General features: G+C 46.7%; 2 protein-coding genes across 7 annotated transcripts in view; one reads left to right on the top strand and one right to left on the bottom strand.

Moving 5' to 3' along the window:
- The window catches only part of VEPH1 (ventricular zone expressed PH domain containing 1), a 58106-nt gene that overhangs the window by 31491 nt on the left and 9073 nt on the right, over positions 1-17542 (bottom strand). For 4 of the 6 annotated variants that reach the window (XM_083868889.1, XM_083868890.1, XM_083868891.1 and 1 more), the window contains 2 exons: positions 17253-17468; positions 14174-14348 (listed from right to left, as the gene is read on the bottom strand). In XM_083868889.1, coding sequence (XP_083725015.1) covers positions 14174-14348; positions 17253-17468 — 391 coding nt within the window. Of the gene's footprint in view, positions 1-9068; positions 9843-14173; positions 14349-15220; positions 15391-17252; positions 17469-17542 lie in introns of those variants that run through there. The other 2 variants (XM_083868892.1, XM_083868893.1) reach the window with 2 other exon arrangements.
- PTX3 (pentraxin 3) lies at positions 683-6403 on the top strand (the record flags this gene model as incomplete). Its single annotated transcript, XM_083868224.1, has 2 exons — positions 683-5211; positions 5805-6403. Exons 1-2 carry the CDS (start codon positions 5070-5072, stop codon positions 6401-6403), a joined length of 741 nt encoding a protein of 246 aa, XP_083724350.1. The 5' UTR covers positions 683-5069.

A 17542-nucleotide genomic window follows, 5' to 3' on the forward strand; every position in this document is an offset into this window, starting at 1 on the left:
CCCACAGCACCAGCACCCTCCTGGAGTTTAACAATCACTGAATGGTTTGGGTTGGAGAGACCGAAAAGCTCGTCTCGTTCCACCCCTGCCCTGGGCAGCTTCTGCCTGGGTTGAGTCAGAACCAGAATCAGAATCAGAACCAGAACCAGAACCAGAATCACTGGGTTGGAAGAGGCCTGCAGGATCATCAAGTCCCAACCCCAACCTCAACTAAACCCTGGCACCAAGTGCCACATCCAGTCTTTTCTTAAACACATCCAGGGATGGTGAATCCACCACCTCCCCAGGTTGACCATTCCAATACTTTATTACTCTGCCCAGATTGAGTCAGAATCAGAACCAGAATCAGAACCAGAATCAGAACCAGAATCAGAATCAGAATCACTGGGTTGGAATAGACCTCCAGGATCACCAAGTCCCAACCCCAACCTCAACTAAACCCTGGCACCAAGTGCCACATCCAGTCTTTTCTTAAACATATCCAGAGATGGTGAATCCGCCACCTCCCCAGGTCGACCATTCCAATACTTTATTACTCCGCCCAGATTGAGTCAGAATCAGAATCAGAACCAGAACCAGAATCACTGGGTTGGAATAGACCTCCAGGATCACCAAGTCCCAACCCCAACCTCAACTAAACCCTGGCACCAAGTGCCATGTCCAGTCTTTTCTTAAACACATCCAGACATGGTGAATCCACCACCTCCCCAGGTTGACCATTCCAATATTTTATTACACTTTCTGTAAAAAAGGTAATTTAAAATTTTTAAAAATTAGGATATTTTTCCTAATATCCAGCCTACATTTCCCTTGGCACAGCTTGAGACCTCTCGTTCTGTCAGTTGCTGCCTGGAGAAAAGAGACCAAACTGACCACAGCCACATTTCAGTAGAGAGTTGCTCCAACCTGGCCTTGAAGGATCATCAGTACAAAACCAGGGAGGCATAAAACTGTAGAAAATTATCTATTGGGGCCAAGAAACCAAATAAATTATCAAAATAGAGCAAATCATTGCAGGAGTAACAATGTTGTATAAAAAAAAAATCCCCCACTAATTCCTATTAATAATCATTTTAATTCTGAATATCATGAGAACACTGTTTAATGAGCTTTCAGTTTTGGATGATGCTCTGTTGATTCCTAGGCCAAACTAAGTGTGATTTCAATTAACAAAGAAACAAAAGAAGAAAGAAGGAGAGGAATGACCAAGAAAAAACAAAAAAACAACAAAAGACAGAAAACTACAATTCTCCTTTGCTGAGATTCAGATTTTCAAATTAAATAAGCATCGTATGGAAGGAACAGTTGGTTAACAGAGAACTAAACATGCATTTGAACAGAAATAGTTAAAGATGCCATTTCCAGGAATAGAAAGGAGCCAGAGAGAGCCAACTGCAGACAGACAGAGATATGCTAAACCCTCTCTCACACGTTTTCATAAGATGTCTGTGCATAATTCAATTTGAAGCCCAGGCTCATACCAAAATATATAACTTCACATCCCAGAACATGCCTGCCTCCATGGATTTAAGTTTCACTTGAGCAACATATGGAAAACATCTGCCTATTGCAACCTAGCATGGCTCCTTTTTGTAAACCCTTGGAAGTCCTCACAGCCTCTTTGGGTTTGGTTTCCAAGAGGAATCAGCTCTCTGGCCTGCTGCTTTTCCTCCCATTTACACCTGAGCCTGGATAGCTTTGGGAGATAAGCAGATCTGCCCATGGATGGTCGGAAAAGGATATTTGGGTTCAGCCTGGAGCACATGGGGCTCTTGCCAGATACAGAAAATGCACCCCAGGACACGGTGGGGTCTCACAACCTCCCCCCTGAGCCAAGGAATGAGCACATAACTCAGGGCAGGTTCAGACAGCTCTGAGCCCAGCAGCTCCTAATGAGCCCTGAGGGTCCTGATCCTTGGCAGGAGGGGCTCTCCACTCCAGCCAGCCACACTTCTGCACTAATCCTGCCTGGAGAATCCCTGGCTGCCTCCCCAAGGCTGCTCCGAGCCCCCCGTGCAGCCCCAAACCCAGCTCAGACCTCACTCCCACCCCCAGCAAATTTATCTTGTTCTGTTCTACACAATCACAAAGGCCAGGGCCAAAGGAAAGAGATTTGCTGATGAATCACCCTGAAAAGATGAGGAGACTGCTCCGTTCTGGCCATTTCCTAACCACATTCCCTGGGCTCTTCCTGATGTTCCTGGTGGATTTGGATAAAAAGTGTCACCACTAACATTCCATGGGAGTAATGCCAAGAACTAATTCCTCCAGAAGGAGAACCTGGAGATCAGGAAAAGGTCCTTCTTCCCCCAGAGGGTGCTGGGCACTGCCCAGGCTCCCCAGGGAATAGGCACAGCCCCAGAGCTCCAGGAGAGTTTGAACAACACTCCCAGGGTGGGATTGTTGGGGTGTCTGTGCAGGGCCAGGAGCTGGGCTGGAGGATCCCTGGGGGTCCTTTCCAACTCAGGACACTCAATGATAATAAAAAGGTGTGAGGATGGATTCACTGGAACTTTTCTAGACTCAACGTCATTGTTGGAAATTGAAACATTTTGTCCTCAATACACCAACAATTATTTACTCTCCAGATAACGTCACAATTCCAGCACCAAGTCCTTTCTTTGCTCTTCCCCTTGCTTAAGTTTGGACTGGAAGTTTTCCACCCACATGGAGCAGAGCCCTTAAACTCCAGTCAAATTTCAGCAACGATTGCAAAAGATGAAATTCCCGTATTCCTGGAGAGGCAAATTTCCTCTCAGCTATAGAAATGTGATGGGAAAGGATCCAAGAGGGAGTAACAAAAATAACAGCTTGGAGCAAGGAAAGACACCAACCTGGGCCACATTGTTGCCTAAGCTGGGATGTCAGGGGTAGGAAGGGATCTGGAAAGGAAAACTGATTATTTAGTCTGGCAAAAGGAGCACTTGGAGTGCGGGGTGTATCAGAGGAGTGATGCAATCACAGATGATGGACTGCAGCCACCAAACCTCTCTGAACAAAAAATACTTTGTGCTAGCGCAGCTTTGGGCAGCCTCCTGCAGCAAACACTGCTGGGCTGATAGTCCCTGACCAAGAGAAATGAAAAGCAAAGGCAATCAGAGCAACCCCCTCCCTCTGCAGGGAGATTGAAGTGACCTCACTGACAGGGAATTGCTTTTAAGTGAAGAACCTGTGTGTACACGTGTAAATAATACCAGATATCCCAGTTTGGATATCTCTGCTCAGGGAAGGTCAGCAGGCACACCCCAGTTGGTCATTTTCTGGTCTTTTCATGTTTGAGGTAGCAAGAGATAGTCAGAGGTGTTTGTTTGTCACATCTTTAAGGGCTCTGAGGGGTTTTATGCACACACAGCTCCTCAGCCCCATTCCCAGAGCTGGGACAGTCAGAGGTGATATCGGGAATTCTGAATAATTCACTTCTTCCCAATCTTGCTTCATCTAAACTGAGGGCCTGAAAATGTTTGTTGTTGCATGAAAATGGAAAAAAAATCCCACTCAATTCCCTAAACACCTTCCTTCCCTCTTCCCTGCCACCCTGACCCCCAGTACTTTCAAGATTTGATTTCCTCACCCTTCCCAAGCAGACCACAGGCTGGGAATGACACAATTCCAGCACAATTCCAGCTGGGGACACTCCATGGCTGCACATGAGGCAGGGAGGGACCCCAGGGCTGTGACAGGGGGTGCCAGCCTTGCACCCAATCCTGGGAAAAGCTGCCCCAGCTCCAGCTCTGCCCATCCCTAAAGCACAGAGAAGAACAAGGACCCTGAGGCCCATTGTGGTGTCCCATGAACAGATGGATTTTCACTCCAGAGGGAGTTTCCAAAGATAAAACCCAAGCACCAAGAGTAATTTTCCTCCAGGATGATCCAGGTTTGGCACACACTGACTTGAAAATCATGGAATCATTTAGGCTGGATGGGACCTCCAGGATCAGGGTCCAACCTGTGCCTGGTCCCCACCTTGTCCCCAGGACCCTCCCAGGAGAGAGAAATTCAGATAAATTCCTCCCCAGGATCCAAGGCACAGGTAGTGCAGGTTTGCATAAGCAAAACCAGAGACACAAATGGAAAGGGAGCACAGATTCCAAGTTTGATGTAATTGCAGGAGGGGTTTTTTTTGCTGTTCTCTGGATATTTCATAGCCAATAGATAATTTGTATGAGATCACCCCTAAATCTCACCTAAGCAAAGCATCTCTAACATGATTAATGAATGGCCTGTTAAACCAGTAAGATTACAGAATTTAAACCAGATTAATACCAATAAAACTTGGACTAAATCAATGTTTCATTCAAACCCACCTTGTTTCGCTTTCTCAAAGGTAACAGACACAACCCTGACTGTGCAGCTGCAGATTTTACAGTTCCCAAAACAGGATACAGCACTGACAGATTATCCACGGAGTAACGGTGGTGTAAGTGCTAATTAAGGCTGGAAAAGCAGAACCCTAACAAGCTGTTAGAACTCCTTAAGAGCTCTCCTTTATTGCTTAAAGCAATAAACTGTTGGGATAGAAGGGAATTACTTTACAGCAGCGCCTAACTCTCAAAAAAAAAAAAAAAAAAAAAAAAAAAAAAAAAAAAAAAGCTGCACTATTTAGCTAGTGTAACCAAACCAACTCCAGGTATGTTTATTTTTCTACCAATCCCCTCCAGAGCTCTGGCACACACCGACCACAAACTGAATTTGCAGGGAACGCTTTTTTTTTTTTTTTCCACAAACGACAGGAAACAACAGAAAAAAAAAAATCTGAGCGCTCCAATCCTTGTTATTGCTGCTGCACATCTCAATTCACCCCAGGGCGAGCTTGGCTCTCCCCTTTTTTACCCTTGGCCAGTCAGAGCATCCCTAAGGCAAACCTGGAGGGTTGGATTGTGCAAACTGCCCGCCCCTTTTCCTCCCCATCCCATCCCTTCCCGGCCAAAAGGCTGAGCCGGGAGCGCTCCGGTTACAGCTCTGCCACCGCCGCTCATTCATTTTCGGGCTTTATTAGCGGCTCTCTGCGCCTCTCCCGCTCAGTCCCGGCTCTGCTGCAGCTCCTCACAGCCCCAGGGATTGGCAGGAGGATGCTGGCCCGAGAATTCCTCTCCCTGCTCACGCTGCTCTGCGTTTTCAGGGCGTCCGGCTCTGCTGTGGATGGAGAGGATGACTATGAGCTCATGTATGTGAACCTGGATAATGAAATCGAGGGTCCTGCCACTGAGGAAGGTGAGTAAATTTAAACTGAGTTTGGGTTAAGTGCAGGACTGCCTTTGTTGCTGCCCAGCTCTTTGTAAGAGTTATTGCTGCAAATATAATTTACTTCTTGTTGTTTTTTTTTTTTGTTTTTTTTTTTTCAGAGGGAGAAGCTCGTGCTTATAGCAGTAGGTTATAAAATAATGGGAGGTTTTTATGGGCAGTAATGGGAGGTTATTATGGACAGCAATGGGAGGTTATAATGGGCAATAATAGGAGTTTGTTATGGGCAATAATGGTAAAGCCCCGGGATGGGGTGCCTTGCACTGTGCTTTAGGCTCTTTATGCCTCAGTTTTCCTGCAAAAGGCTGTTGCTGTCCCAGGGGTTCAGGATCTCTGAAATCACATCCCTGCACTGTTCTGTCCTGATGCAGAGGGACAGGCACTGCCCCCAGCCTGGCAGGGGGTTGGAACCACATTGTCTGTAAAGTCCCTTCCAACCCAAACCAGTCTGAGTTCTGTGGCAGCCTGGAGGACTCAAACCTTGCACAGAACCAGATTTTGCCAAACCCTCCCGTTTAAATCTCGGTCCAAAGGAACAGCAACATCTGTACGTTCCCTTCCAGCTGCTTCGTGCGACTGCCAGCGGGAGCACAGCAAGTGGGACAAGCTGTTCATCATGCTGGAGAACTCGCAGATGAAGGAGAACATGATGCTGCAGGCTCTGGATGAGCTCCCCAGGCTGGAGCTGCAGACCCTGAAGGCAGAGCTGAACCAGCTGGCCACCACCCTGGCGGGCACCTTGGCCACTGTCACCTCCCATGTGGTGTCCCAGGTGGAGCAGGTGCTGGTGAGGAGCAGGGAGCAGGCTGAGGAGGCCAGGAGGCTGCAGGAGCTGGAGCAAGGGAAGGTTCTGGAGCACGTCCTGCAGCTGAGCCACAACGTGTCAGCGAGGCTGGGCTGGCTGGAGAGCGCCTGGCGCGGCAGGGATGAGCTGCAGGCACAGGACACAGCTCTGCAGCAGGACAAGCTGGGTGGCAGCACAGGGGACAATCTCATCCTCGACTCGGTGTGGAAGGAGCTGCAGCAGACCCGGGCTGAGCTGAGGGTGGCACAGCAATGGGCAGCTCAGCACCTGCTGCCTGCAGGTAAGGCCATGGGAGAGCTCTGGGGATCCACAGCCACCTCCTTCTCCAACAGCTCCAAAAAAAAAACAAACCCATAGCTTTGACCAGGCTGTGCTTGAAGGGAGGAACCCCTGAAGTTGTGGAAAAAGAGGCAGAGAGGTTTTCAAACCTGGGATCAAAGAAAGGTTTCATCAAAGTCCTCGTGCAGGGCAGAGGCAGCCAGGATCCCACCTCCTCCAGGCTCTCCCAGATCAAAGCCATTGCCAGAGAGCAGCAAATAGATTTTAGACAGCCAGGTGATGTTCTCTCACCTTTTGCCTTCCCAGCTGGTGACTCCTGTGTGTTTGCACCACTCGTGGAGCTCTCCTGTTCTCCTGCATGTTCCCATTCCTCCCTTTTCCTGCATTACCATCTCCTCACAGCTCCAGGAGCTGGGCATGCTGCTGCCAGCCAGCCAGCCAAGCACATTTCCAGGCCAGGGAGGGCACATTCCCTGCATGCCAAAGGGAATATTCTGCCCTCAATATTCCCACTGGCACAGAGAAATCAGTAACCCGTGCTGCTGCTGCTGCTGCTGTTGTTTGGGGAAATTTTCCCCTTCCAAAACACTGGTCAATGAAGTGGCTGTAGAAAGGTGGGGTCATATCTCAAATCCCAACTCAGCTTTTCTGTGCAGTGCAAGGAGAAACCCCAAAAAGCAGCAGCTTGGGTGTGGCAGAGCAGCCCCTCGTTTTTTCAGAGTGTGGGTGCAGAATTACCACGGGCAAGATAAGCTGCACTGAAATCACTCTGCCTTCTAACTGCTGATTAATGGCTCTGCTTTCCACAAATATGAGTTAGTGCTACCTAAACCCCCCCAAAATCTACCCCCGCAGGGTGGGTGTGTAGGAAGGAGGGGGTGCAGCATCCCCAGAGTGAGCTCTCACCCCAGGGAGCAGAAAGGAGCAGTAATTTGCAGTAATTTGCTACAGCAAAGGCAACAACACAGCCACAACATGGTTTTACATCAAAGCTTTTACAGTCTAACCTGAACCCATCCCTTCATGCAGGGCACAGACTCAGCTTTAGAAGTAAAATGTTTTCACTGGGTTATCACAAACAGAAATCTTTGTGTGCTGGGAGGAGGTCTTTGAGCACACTCCTCTTGCCCCCAAACACAAACCTTGTATAGAACAGGATCTCCTTCCTTATCTCCCTGTGCCCCACCACCCTCAGCAGCAACCCTGCACTAGGTGAGAGCAACAAACTGGATCTGCATTGAGGATCATCAGTGGAAATTCACTTTATTTCCACTGGTTCCCACATGATTTGACATAAAACAACCATACTTGTAAATTTAAAGGCTGCATTTTAAGTACTTCCAGAGTATCTCTCTGGATATTTTTTTTTTTTTTCTTTCCAAGGGAATTTTTAGCAACTGACTTTAATTTCTCACATCTTGACTTACTGCCAGCCATACTCTGGAGGGATTTTCTAATCACACTTTTTTTTGTTCTTCACTGAGGCTGGTTTTAATTTTGTTTAAGCTTTGATAATAGAGCCTGAAAGCCTGCTAATTAAAAGCTTTTTCACAATAGTGCTCCTAAGTAGCATTTTAAGGAGAATCCCCAGCAGTTGCTCACTGACCCTGCTCCTCCTCAAAAGGGTCAATGGGAGATGTAAAATCTGCTCAAAGCTGGAAGGAAGCAGCCCATGAAAATACCTCAGCAGCTCAATCCTGGAGGGCACAAAGAGTCCTTCATTCCCCGGAGCAGAAATTTCCACACACGTTTTAGACATTTCAGATCCTCCAGCTTCTTTAAACAGGAAATGAAGCTGCTTAATTGGAGAAGGGGCTGCTTGTTCCCTCCTGTCACCTTGGATATTGACTGAGGTACAAGCAGGGAACAGCACAGACGCCACCAGAAATGTCTTGGCTTCAGTTGCTTTCCCCAAGCTGCATAAATTTCTGTTAGTGGTTTTAATTAATCTAATTTCTGTTATCAGCATTTTGATTAATTGGACGTGAGAGAAGAGCTGGTTTAGAAGTATCAGTTGTCTCATGATTTTCCCTGTTTAACCAGTGCCCATGAAAGCTCCTGACCAAAAAAATCCTAAAGGGAGGGCCAGGAAAGGGAGTCATGTAAATTAAATAAGCAAACCCATCTCAGCATGTTCCTGCCAACATTTTTCTGCTTTTTAGAAGCTCCAGTGCCCTGATGCCCCATAATCCCTGGCACAGCCTCCCAGCAGTTTCCCTCCTCCAGGCACAGCCTCCCCTTTATCCTGGGAATTATCCTGCTGTTTGATGGGATCCCTGACCTCTTATCCTGGGAATTCCATGGTGTCCAAACCTGCTGTTTGAGGGGATCCCTTAATCCTGGGAATTCCAGAGTGTCCAAACCTGCTGTTTGAGAGGATCCCTTAATCCTGGGAATTCCAGTGTCCAAACCTGCTGTTTGAGGATATCCCTGACCCCTTATCCTGGGAATTCCATGGAGTCCAAACCTGCTGTTTGAGGGGATCCCTGACCCCTTATCCTGGGAATTCCATGGAGTCCAAACCTGCTGTTTGAGGGGATCCCTGATCCCTTTCCTCAGCACGACGTTGGGATTTTCACTACTCCACACTTACAGGATAAAACAACACTTCAGTGGCACTGGGGGAGGGTTATCCATTATATTTATAATTACCTGGTTATAATTAGCCAAATTTAAGGGCTGAAAGAGTCCCTCTCCCAGGAGGGAAGCCCAAAGCTCCTTCCCCAAGGAAGCAGCAGGGCAGACAGGCTGCATTAACCCTTTGGATGCCACAGGACTGTGCAGGCAGAGAGGAGCCAAGAGAGATTCCTGCAGGCAGATTATCCCTTGCCATAGTGTCCAGCAATGGACACTCCATCCACTCTGACAGCTCCTTCCAATCCTCCTGGGGCAGGTTCCTGCATCCCACGGGATGAGCTGAGCTCTCAGCTCCCTTTGGGAAGTCAGCACTGGAGCAGGCATTGGCTGCCCCGAGCAGTGATGGAGTCCCCATCCCTGGAAATGCTCAGAAATGGGTGGATGTGGCACCTGAGGACCTGGTTTAGTGTGAACATGGTGCTACTGGGCTGGCAGTTGGACTTCACAGAATCCTGGAATGGTTTGGGCTGAAGGGATCTTAAAGATTATCTAGTTTCAATCCCACCTGCTAGGGGCAGGGACACCTTTCCCTATCCCAGGTTGCTCCAAGCCTCTCCCAGCCTTGCCTTGGACACTGCCAGGGATGGGGCAGCCACAACCACAACATCATAGAAGTCTTTTCCAACCTTAATAATTCCATGCAATGTCAAAGGTCCCAACTGTGCACAGTTAAATAAAATAAACATACAAATAAACCAGTTCTTACTTACCTGACAATCTCCTCCACCTTTCCAGGCTGTGAAACCGCAATCCTGTTCCCCATGCGCTCCAGGAAGATCTTTGGGAGTGTCCACCCGACCTCTGGCATGACCCTGAGCTCCTTCACTGCCTGCATCTGGCTCAAGGTGACCGAGGCCTTGGACAAAACCATTGTCTTCTCCTATGGCACCAAGTTCAACCCCTATGAAATCCAGCTGTACCTGAGCCGGGACTCGGCCGTGCTCGCCGTGGGGGGAGCCCAGCACAAGTTGGCTGCCAGAAATGTGGTTATTCCTGGGAAGTGGCTCCACCTTTGTGGCACCTGGAGCTCAGAGAATGGCTCTGCATCCCTGTGGGCACAGGGGCAGCTGGCAGGGAGTGCCTCAGGCGTGGCTGGAGCTCACACCATCCCCGACGGGGGCATCCTGCAGCTGGGCCAGGAGAAGAACGGCTGCTGCGTGGGAGGGGGGTTTGATGAAGCTCTGGCTTTCTCAGGGAAGCTGACTGGCTTTAACCTGTGGGACAGAGTGCTGAGCCCTGCTGAGGTGACAGCTCAGAGCACAGGGGACTCCTGTGGCACCCGGGGCAACGTGGTGGGCTGGGGGGTCACGGAGGTGCTGCCCTATGGAGGAGCCCAGTACGTGTCCTAAAGGCTGGGCTCTGCACAGGGAGTGCATTTCACAGAGCTGAGGGTCAATATTGCAACAGCCAGAGCTGCAGGAGCCCCTGCCTCTGCAATTCCTGAGGGACATCAGCACTGCAAGGTCACAGAATGAGCCACTGTGGAGATGGCATCGAGCTCTGCCTGCTGTCCTGGCAAAACCCTGAAAACACACCCACAGATCAAGGCAAGGCATTGGAAAAGCTGTTCTGCCTTAGGCAGCTCTGTCTCTCCAGTGCAGGGTTTTCTGATGTCTCAAGTGTCACCATGGACATTCAGGAGCTAAATGGAGCTCCTGACATCCCTGCTGAGGAAAATCTGCCAAACAGAGACGCTGTGGCTGCTCCTGGATCCCTGGAAGTGCCCAAGACCAGGTTGGAAGGGGCTTGGAGCAGCCTGGGACAGTAGAAGATGTCCCTGCCCATGGCTGGGGTGACACTGGATGGGATTTAAGGTCCATCCCAACCCAAACCATTCCAGGCTCCTCCAACCCTTGGGTTCTATAGTGTTAATGTGAATTTTACACAGGAACCACCCAAGTCAAGCAATGTGTTGTCTATTAATCGTTGTTAGGAATGTGTAGACTCTAAGAAAGCTCGTGCCTTGTTTAAAGCATTATTTAATGCCACGAGTTGTTATAAAAATAATATTCCCCATCATAACCTGACCTTACATTGGGAGGAAACTCAGCTGTATTATATTGTACATTGACTTCGTGATAATTTTATTGAAATTATTTTTGTAAAGTTGTTTTGTAAATAAAGATACTTTACTAGACTAAAACTCTCTACTCTTCTCATAAAGCCAAAATTCTGAGCCAAGTCCCAAGTGGGACTTTCTCCACATTTTGAACCATGCAGTTTTAGCTGCTGATAGAGAAAAGATAGAGAGCAACATCATCACCCCATGCACAATCCTGGCCCTCTGGAGCCAGTTTTTAAGGTACTTTTGGACTCATTTGCTGCCCTCAGGAGGTTTATACAAGACAGAATTGCTGCTCGGTGCCAGTGATTCTCTTCTCTCTCTCACACAAACTTATCCCAAATCCCCTAAAAGCCTGGGGCTGGATACAGAGCACAACAGCAGCTGCAGAGAGCCAAGTGACTGCTGGTGATTTTCATGTAGAAAACAGCAGGAGCAGAGAATGATGAATGCCCCACTCCCTGGGAATGTAACCATTTACAACAAGCACCATTACTTGCTACCTGTTGAAGCCTCTGAAGAAGTCATCATGAGGAATGTCTTACTCAAAGCAATTCCTATCTCCCCTGGAAGCAGCCCATCCTTCTTGTCTATTCCCAGCTTTCCCCTGTCTCTCTCATTCTCTACAGATGTAAAAAGAAAACATTTTGACAAATTTCTTTGACATGTTGCTGCTACATTTCCTCCTGGCCATGACAGATCCTTTCTGCCCTGATAAAAAAGTAAGAAAAAAGGTAAATTCCACTTTCCTGTGCCATTCAAGGGGGTTGTTATATGAGCTGCTCCAAAAGTTTTGGCAGTGCTGCTTATTTAAGGGAAAAAGAATTGTTCTGATTGCTGGAATTTCTGCTGTTACCCTGCAATAAAAATGTATCTACGTTGTAAATGCTTGGCAGTAAACTTGACAAAAATCCCTCACTAAGTAATATCTGGAAATAACCTTAGCTAAGGAACAATGAAATATTACCTCTATTCATCTCTGGCAGCCAAACCCCAGATTTTCAGAGTTACAAAAACACTTGGGGTCCCAACATTGTGCAAGGGCAAAACCACTCTGAAATCCTCCCTCTCTTCAGTGCCCTCCATTAAGTGAAAACAAATGTCCCTGAAATGCAGCAGGACAAGGAAAAATCCTCCAAAAGACCTCCAGAAATCCCTCCTGGCTGCTCCTCTCACTGCAGCTCATACCTGAAATGCTTTGTCTTGGAAGGAGCCTCCTCCTATCTCAGCTCAGGTTTGGCAGAGGACCAAAAGCAAAGCCAGGCCTTCCATCCTTCTCTGACTCAGCTGGAAAATTTCCCTTTTCCCAAGAGGAAATTCCCCTTTTCCTCCTTCATCACCTCCCAGGAGCCGCAAAGCCTGTCCTATAGCCCAGCACCACAACTCACCCTCCACTGCACACTCCTCTCTTCCCTTCCTCACCCAGCTACGCTTTCCTTCGTCAACAGTTTGGAAAACATTGAGAAAACAGCATTTTTTGGGGAGAATTTGGGCTCCAGTGATGAAAAAGCCTCTCTGCCAACACAAGCTGAAGGAATGAGGCTGAGGCACAGCCCAGCAGCTCAAAACTGCTCTGGAAGGTGGAGAGCGGAGTCCAGTGGGACTCTCTGATTACAGGGCAGAGTTGTTGCTGTCCTCTGGGATTGAATAAATAAATAAATGGGAATCAATCAGTGCTGATGGAGGGTGTCAGCACAGAGCTCACACTCACTGGGGCACAGCAGCCAAACCCTTTCCAAAGAGCTCTTTTTTTTCGCTAATGAGATAAGGAAACCTGGCTTTGCAGCCCAAGAGTTGCCCCAAGTAATGAAAAACTCCAGTTCCTCTCCAACATTTGCAGGCAAAGGGCCAAAGTTTGCTCAGGCTGGTGCCACGAGGCTGAGCCCCGTCTATGCAGCCCCACAAACGTGGCTTTGTCTCCAAAATCTGCCTTGGAAATCCATCCTGGGCAGCTTCTCCTCCTGCTCCCTTCAGCCAACACTCTCAGGGCAGTTCTCAGTTCTCAGCCTGTTGCAAATCCCACTTCTCATGCCTCAAACACTGATTTTGTGCGATGTAATTAAAGTTACTACTCAAAATAAATCCTTTTGCCTGCTCCTAACGGCCCTTTCCAGGCTGGAATTCCCAAACCTGATACCCACAGCAACATCTGCTGGTGGGAGAACAGAAATACACAACTCGGCTGTGCTGGGTGTGCATCACTTTTCCCAAAATCATGAATAAATTCGCTTTTTCTTTCTGTTACTATCCCCCCAGTTACAAGTGGTAATGCATATTGTTAGCAGATTAATAAGCCTTAAAAGAATAAATTTATAAATTAATTCATAAATTAATTTATAAATTGATAAATATGGGATGCACACATTTAATTTGAGAGCTTAACATCTTCATAATAATATGAATAAACATATTTTTATAATTAAAATAATTTTAATAGTTATTGTAACTTACTGCTCTTATCCCTACTCGAAGGAGAACACTGATTTTACCACTGCAGTAGCACAGTATTGCAACAAACACTGTGAACTTTATTACTCCAATTCCATTAGAGTTCCCTTGATAGAGGAATGAATATTTTTGGCTTTTTTTTTTAAACCACAAAAAAAATATTAAAATGTAAAGAGATTAGCAACATTGTTCTATATAAAGCTAATAACGAAGGCAAAACGAAAGAACCACTACAAAGCTTTTCTATCTTCCATCTGACTGTTCCACCACAGAATGGGATTAATTTCATCCCCATTTCTCTTTTGGAGCTTTGCCAGTGACACTAAGAGGAAGGATAAGAGCTCATGGCTGGTGCCTCATATCAGGGCTGATAATTTGGAGTCCATTAGCAGGGAATATTAACGAGGACAGATGTATTTCCTGCCCTGGGGGTCAGCCAATCCATCCCCCAAACCTCCAGAGGAGCAGTAAATCCACATATTCCTCGAGGAAGTCTGTTATTAGAGTGTGATTAATACATTTGATCACGTTTATAGATATTTCCATAGGTTTGCTTCGTACAGCTCCCATGATTTGTTTAATGCTCGGATTGATCCTGGAGTCTCTCCCACCCTTGATGATTGATTGATTCTGTACAATAATAATTCTGTAGGTGCCCTGAGTGATGTGGTGACACAGCCAAGCTCTGGGCTGGGCCCTACCTTGAAGGACACTCCTGAGGATGGTCTCTGTGTGCTCAGCCAGCAGCTCTGCCTTGGCAATGGCAGCCAAGGACAGGTAACTGGACATGTTCCTGCACAGCTCCTTGTTGCCCCTCTGCAGGAATTTCACTGCCACTGGCACAGCCAAGGCCATCACTGGAGGTCGGTTGTAATTCTGCAAAAACATGAAAAAAAAAATTAATATAATAATCTTGTGCTGGGCAGAGCAGGGATACTAAAGTCAAAGCAACAAGAGGAAAAAAAGTAAAATAAAATGTCAAGAAAGATCATGTTTTGGTACCAGTGCAGAAGGCAGGAGTCTAACAAAGAGCAAATACAGAAATTTAAATTCCTACTGCAGCAGGAGATGTGAAGAATAGCCTTGTTTTTGTGTCCTGCTAGAGGAGGCAGAAGGGCACTAACAAAATGTGGTGCATAAACACAAATCAATATATATAAAAAAATAAATATATAAAAATATTATATATACACACACACATTTATATATATACACACACACATATATATATAATATAAAATATTAGGCACACTAACTACATGTTAACATCTCTAACAAGACATTTTGTGTTTGGTGCTCCCTGGGAAGACAGAGGCTTTATCCATCACCCCAAAGCACAGGAAACACCTTGGAGCAGCCACTCCCAGTCTCTGCACTGGGAAACTTGCTCACAGTGCTTTAGTATTGATCATTAATTACCCTGGAATCATTAATATTTCATTTTTTAATTTAAACTCACAGAATCCCAGACTGGTTTGGGTTGGAGGGACCTTAAAGATCATCCCATTCCACCTCCCACTGTCCCAGGCTGCTCCAAGCCCTGTCCAGCCTGGCCTTGGACACTTCCAGGGGCAGCCTCAGCTTTTCTGGGAACCTCCAGCCAATTCCTCTGAACACTCTGAGATTTTTCAGCAGTGCAAACTCCTCTTCCTAAAATAGCCCCAAACTTCTGGTATCTCTGAGGGTTTTGAATCAATGTCAGAAAAGGTTTTCTGCTGTTATTTATACAGAGAATTGTGTGTACAAACCACACACCCCCACTGCCTGCTCAATTCCCACAGCAGCAGGACACAGTTTGTGGGTCACTGAGCACCCACATTCCCTCTGGAGCCTCCTTAACCAGTGCTGTGCTCCCCTCTCCACTCGGTTCTGAGCAGCTCTTTGAAACTGGAGCACATCCCTGTCGCTGAAAATAATCCTGCAATGTGATTATGTCTAATTAGCAGCTGAAATCCCAGGCAACCCCTGGAACCCAGATGTTTCAGGCAGCAGCAGAGCAGTGAGAAGGAAGGAAAGGCAGAGCAGACTTTTTGGACTTTCCAGCTCTGAAGAGGAAAAATTCAGACTGAGAAATCCCAAATCTGTTATTCCACAGAGTTTGAGGATTTTTCCTTGGAATAGAGACTTGCCAAGCAGTGGACACTCCCTCCCAGAGACCCCTGAGGGAGAAGGGGCTGCAGCCACCCCTTGGTGTCAAGACAGATAATTCTGGCAGCTGCCATATGACCAAAAGCTGCATCTTTAATGAGAAAAGCCCTGCAAATAAATGGAGCTTTCTGCAGCAGCATGTTTAAATCAACATAATGCCTCGTTATGTTTGGCTGAGACACCACGGAGCAGGAGCCAAACTCTGCTCCAAGTCATTGCTCTGCTACTCCACACAAAGAATGGGAAGATAAGGCTTGGCTCTCTGACTAGGATTTAAAAGATCTAAGAAAATTCCAAAGAACAATTCTTTTTTTTTTTCTTTCCCCTACTCCTTGCAATAAAGATAAAATCCTTAGTTAAGAAAAAGGTTTCGATTGAGAGGGAAGGAGAAGGGTTTCGTTTGTTCCATGATAAACATCAGGGCAGGAAGGCATACTTAGAAAACGTGGAGGTGACAATGAAGAGCAGATTTCAATAAAGTGATGCAGTGACGTTTGCAAACCTTGGGGACCTCCCTGCTGCTGATACCAACAGAGACCTGCCTGAGATCCAGCCCAGCTGGCAGAAATTCATTATTGTTCCAACTGTCCCCCACATCTGCTGGAAAACCTCATTTTATACCTCTTTTTTTTTATAATGAAAAGGAACTTGCCAATAAAAGCTCCGCTTTAGGAAGCAGCAAATGTAGGTTTATAACTCAGCTGTGGCTGCCTCATCCCTGGCAGTGTCCCAGGCCAGGCTGGCCAGGGATTGGGACAGTGGGAGGTGTCCCTGCCATGGCAGGGGTGGCCCTGGATGGGATTTAAGGTCCTTCCATCCCAAACCATTCCATGATTCTCTGAGTTACCTCAACCATTTCAAGAGAGGAGGAATCAGAACAATGCAATTCCCCAAGTTTAAACATAACCACTCACAAGCACCCAAAAAGAGACTTAGAAAAGCATTTTTAAAAAATAAAACCCAACCGGCAATGAGAATATTCCTGCTTTCAGCCCAGCTCTGTTGGAGCCCTGGGCACTGAGAATTTCAGACTTTCTGTACTGACAGAAAATACTGAATTGGACCTGAGGCCGTGGAAAAGGCTTCCAAAATTGAGTGACAGCACTGGGATTGTGGGTGTGGAGTTGGGATAGAAGTGTGTGATATCACAGGGTGGAAAACTCAGAGTTTAAGGGTTTAGAATATAGTAACATATAGAATTATAGTAATATATGGAATCTATATATAAAATATAGTAATATATAGAATATAGTATTATATATATAAAGCAAAATGGAGGATTTAGGGCATAGTCTGAGTCCTTCTTTTTCACCTTCTTCTTCATGGGTTTGGGTGGGATTTTGTAATTGAATAGAAAAGTCCCCATTGTGGGCCACGGGTGGTTGGTTATTGGGTTAAAAGTGAAAATAATTTAAGTGTCATTTCTTAATTAAAAGGCCTTGGAGAGAGAGGGAGATAGAGGTGATTTTTTAGTTTGTTAGCTAGAAGTGCTGTAGCACTCATAGTTTGTAATATAGATAAAAATTAATGAACATCTGAGTCAGAATACAAAACAAAATTTCGAGCATTTAATCCCGACTCGGGAAAAAAAAAAAAAAAAAAAAAAGAAGACAAAGCCCTCCACAGCTCTACCTGCAGGATACAGCTCATGATGTCAGATGCAATCTTGGCGTGTGGAGCATCCTCATCTTTGCCAGAGGGTTTGAGGTTGTGCTCCAGGCAGGACTCCCAGAGGGCCACCAGGGCCCTGCCGTGCCGCTCGATGGACGCCGTCGCCCTGATGGCCGTGGTGATCCTGGTGATGCAGATCTCCACCACTGCCTGGTCGTTGTCGTTGGTCTGGTAGTCCTGGGGCACAGCAAAAGGGGCTGAGGCATTGATTTAGAAGAATTAAAGACTGTAGTCAAAATAGATAGTGCTGA

Source organism: Zosterops lateralis, assembly GCF_965231275.1.
Source record: "Zosterops lateralis genome assembly, chromosome: 10".
Classification (NCBI taxonomy): domain Eukaryota; kingdom Metazoa; phylum Chordata; class Aves; order Passeriformes; family Zosteropidae; genus Zosterops; species Zosterops lateralis.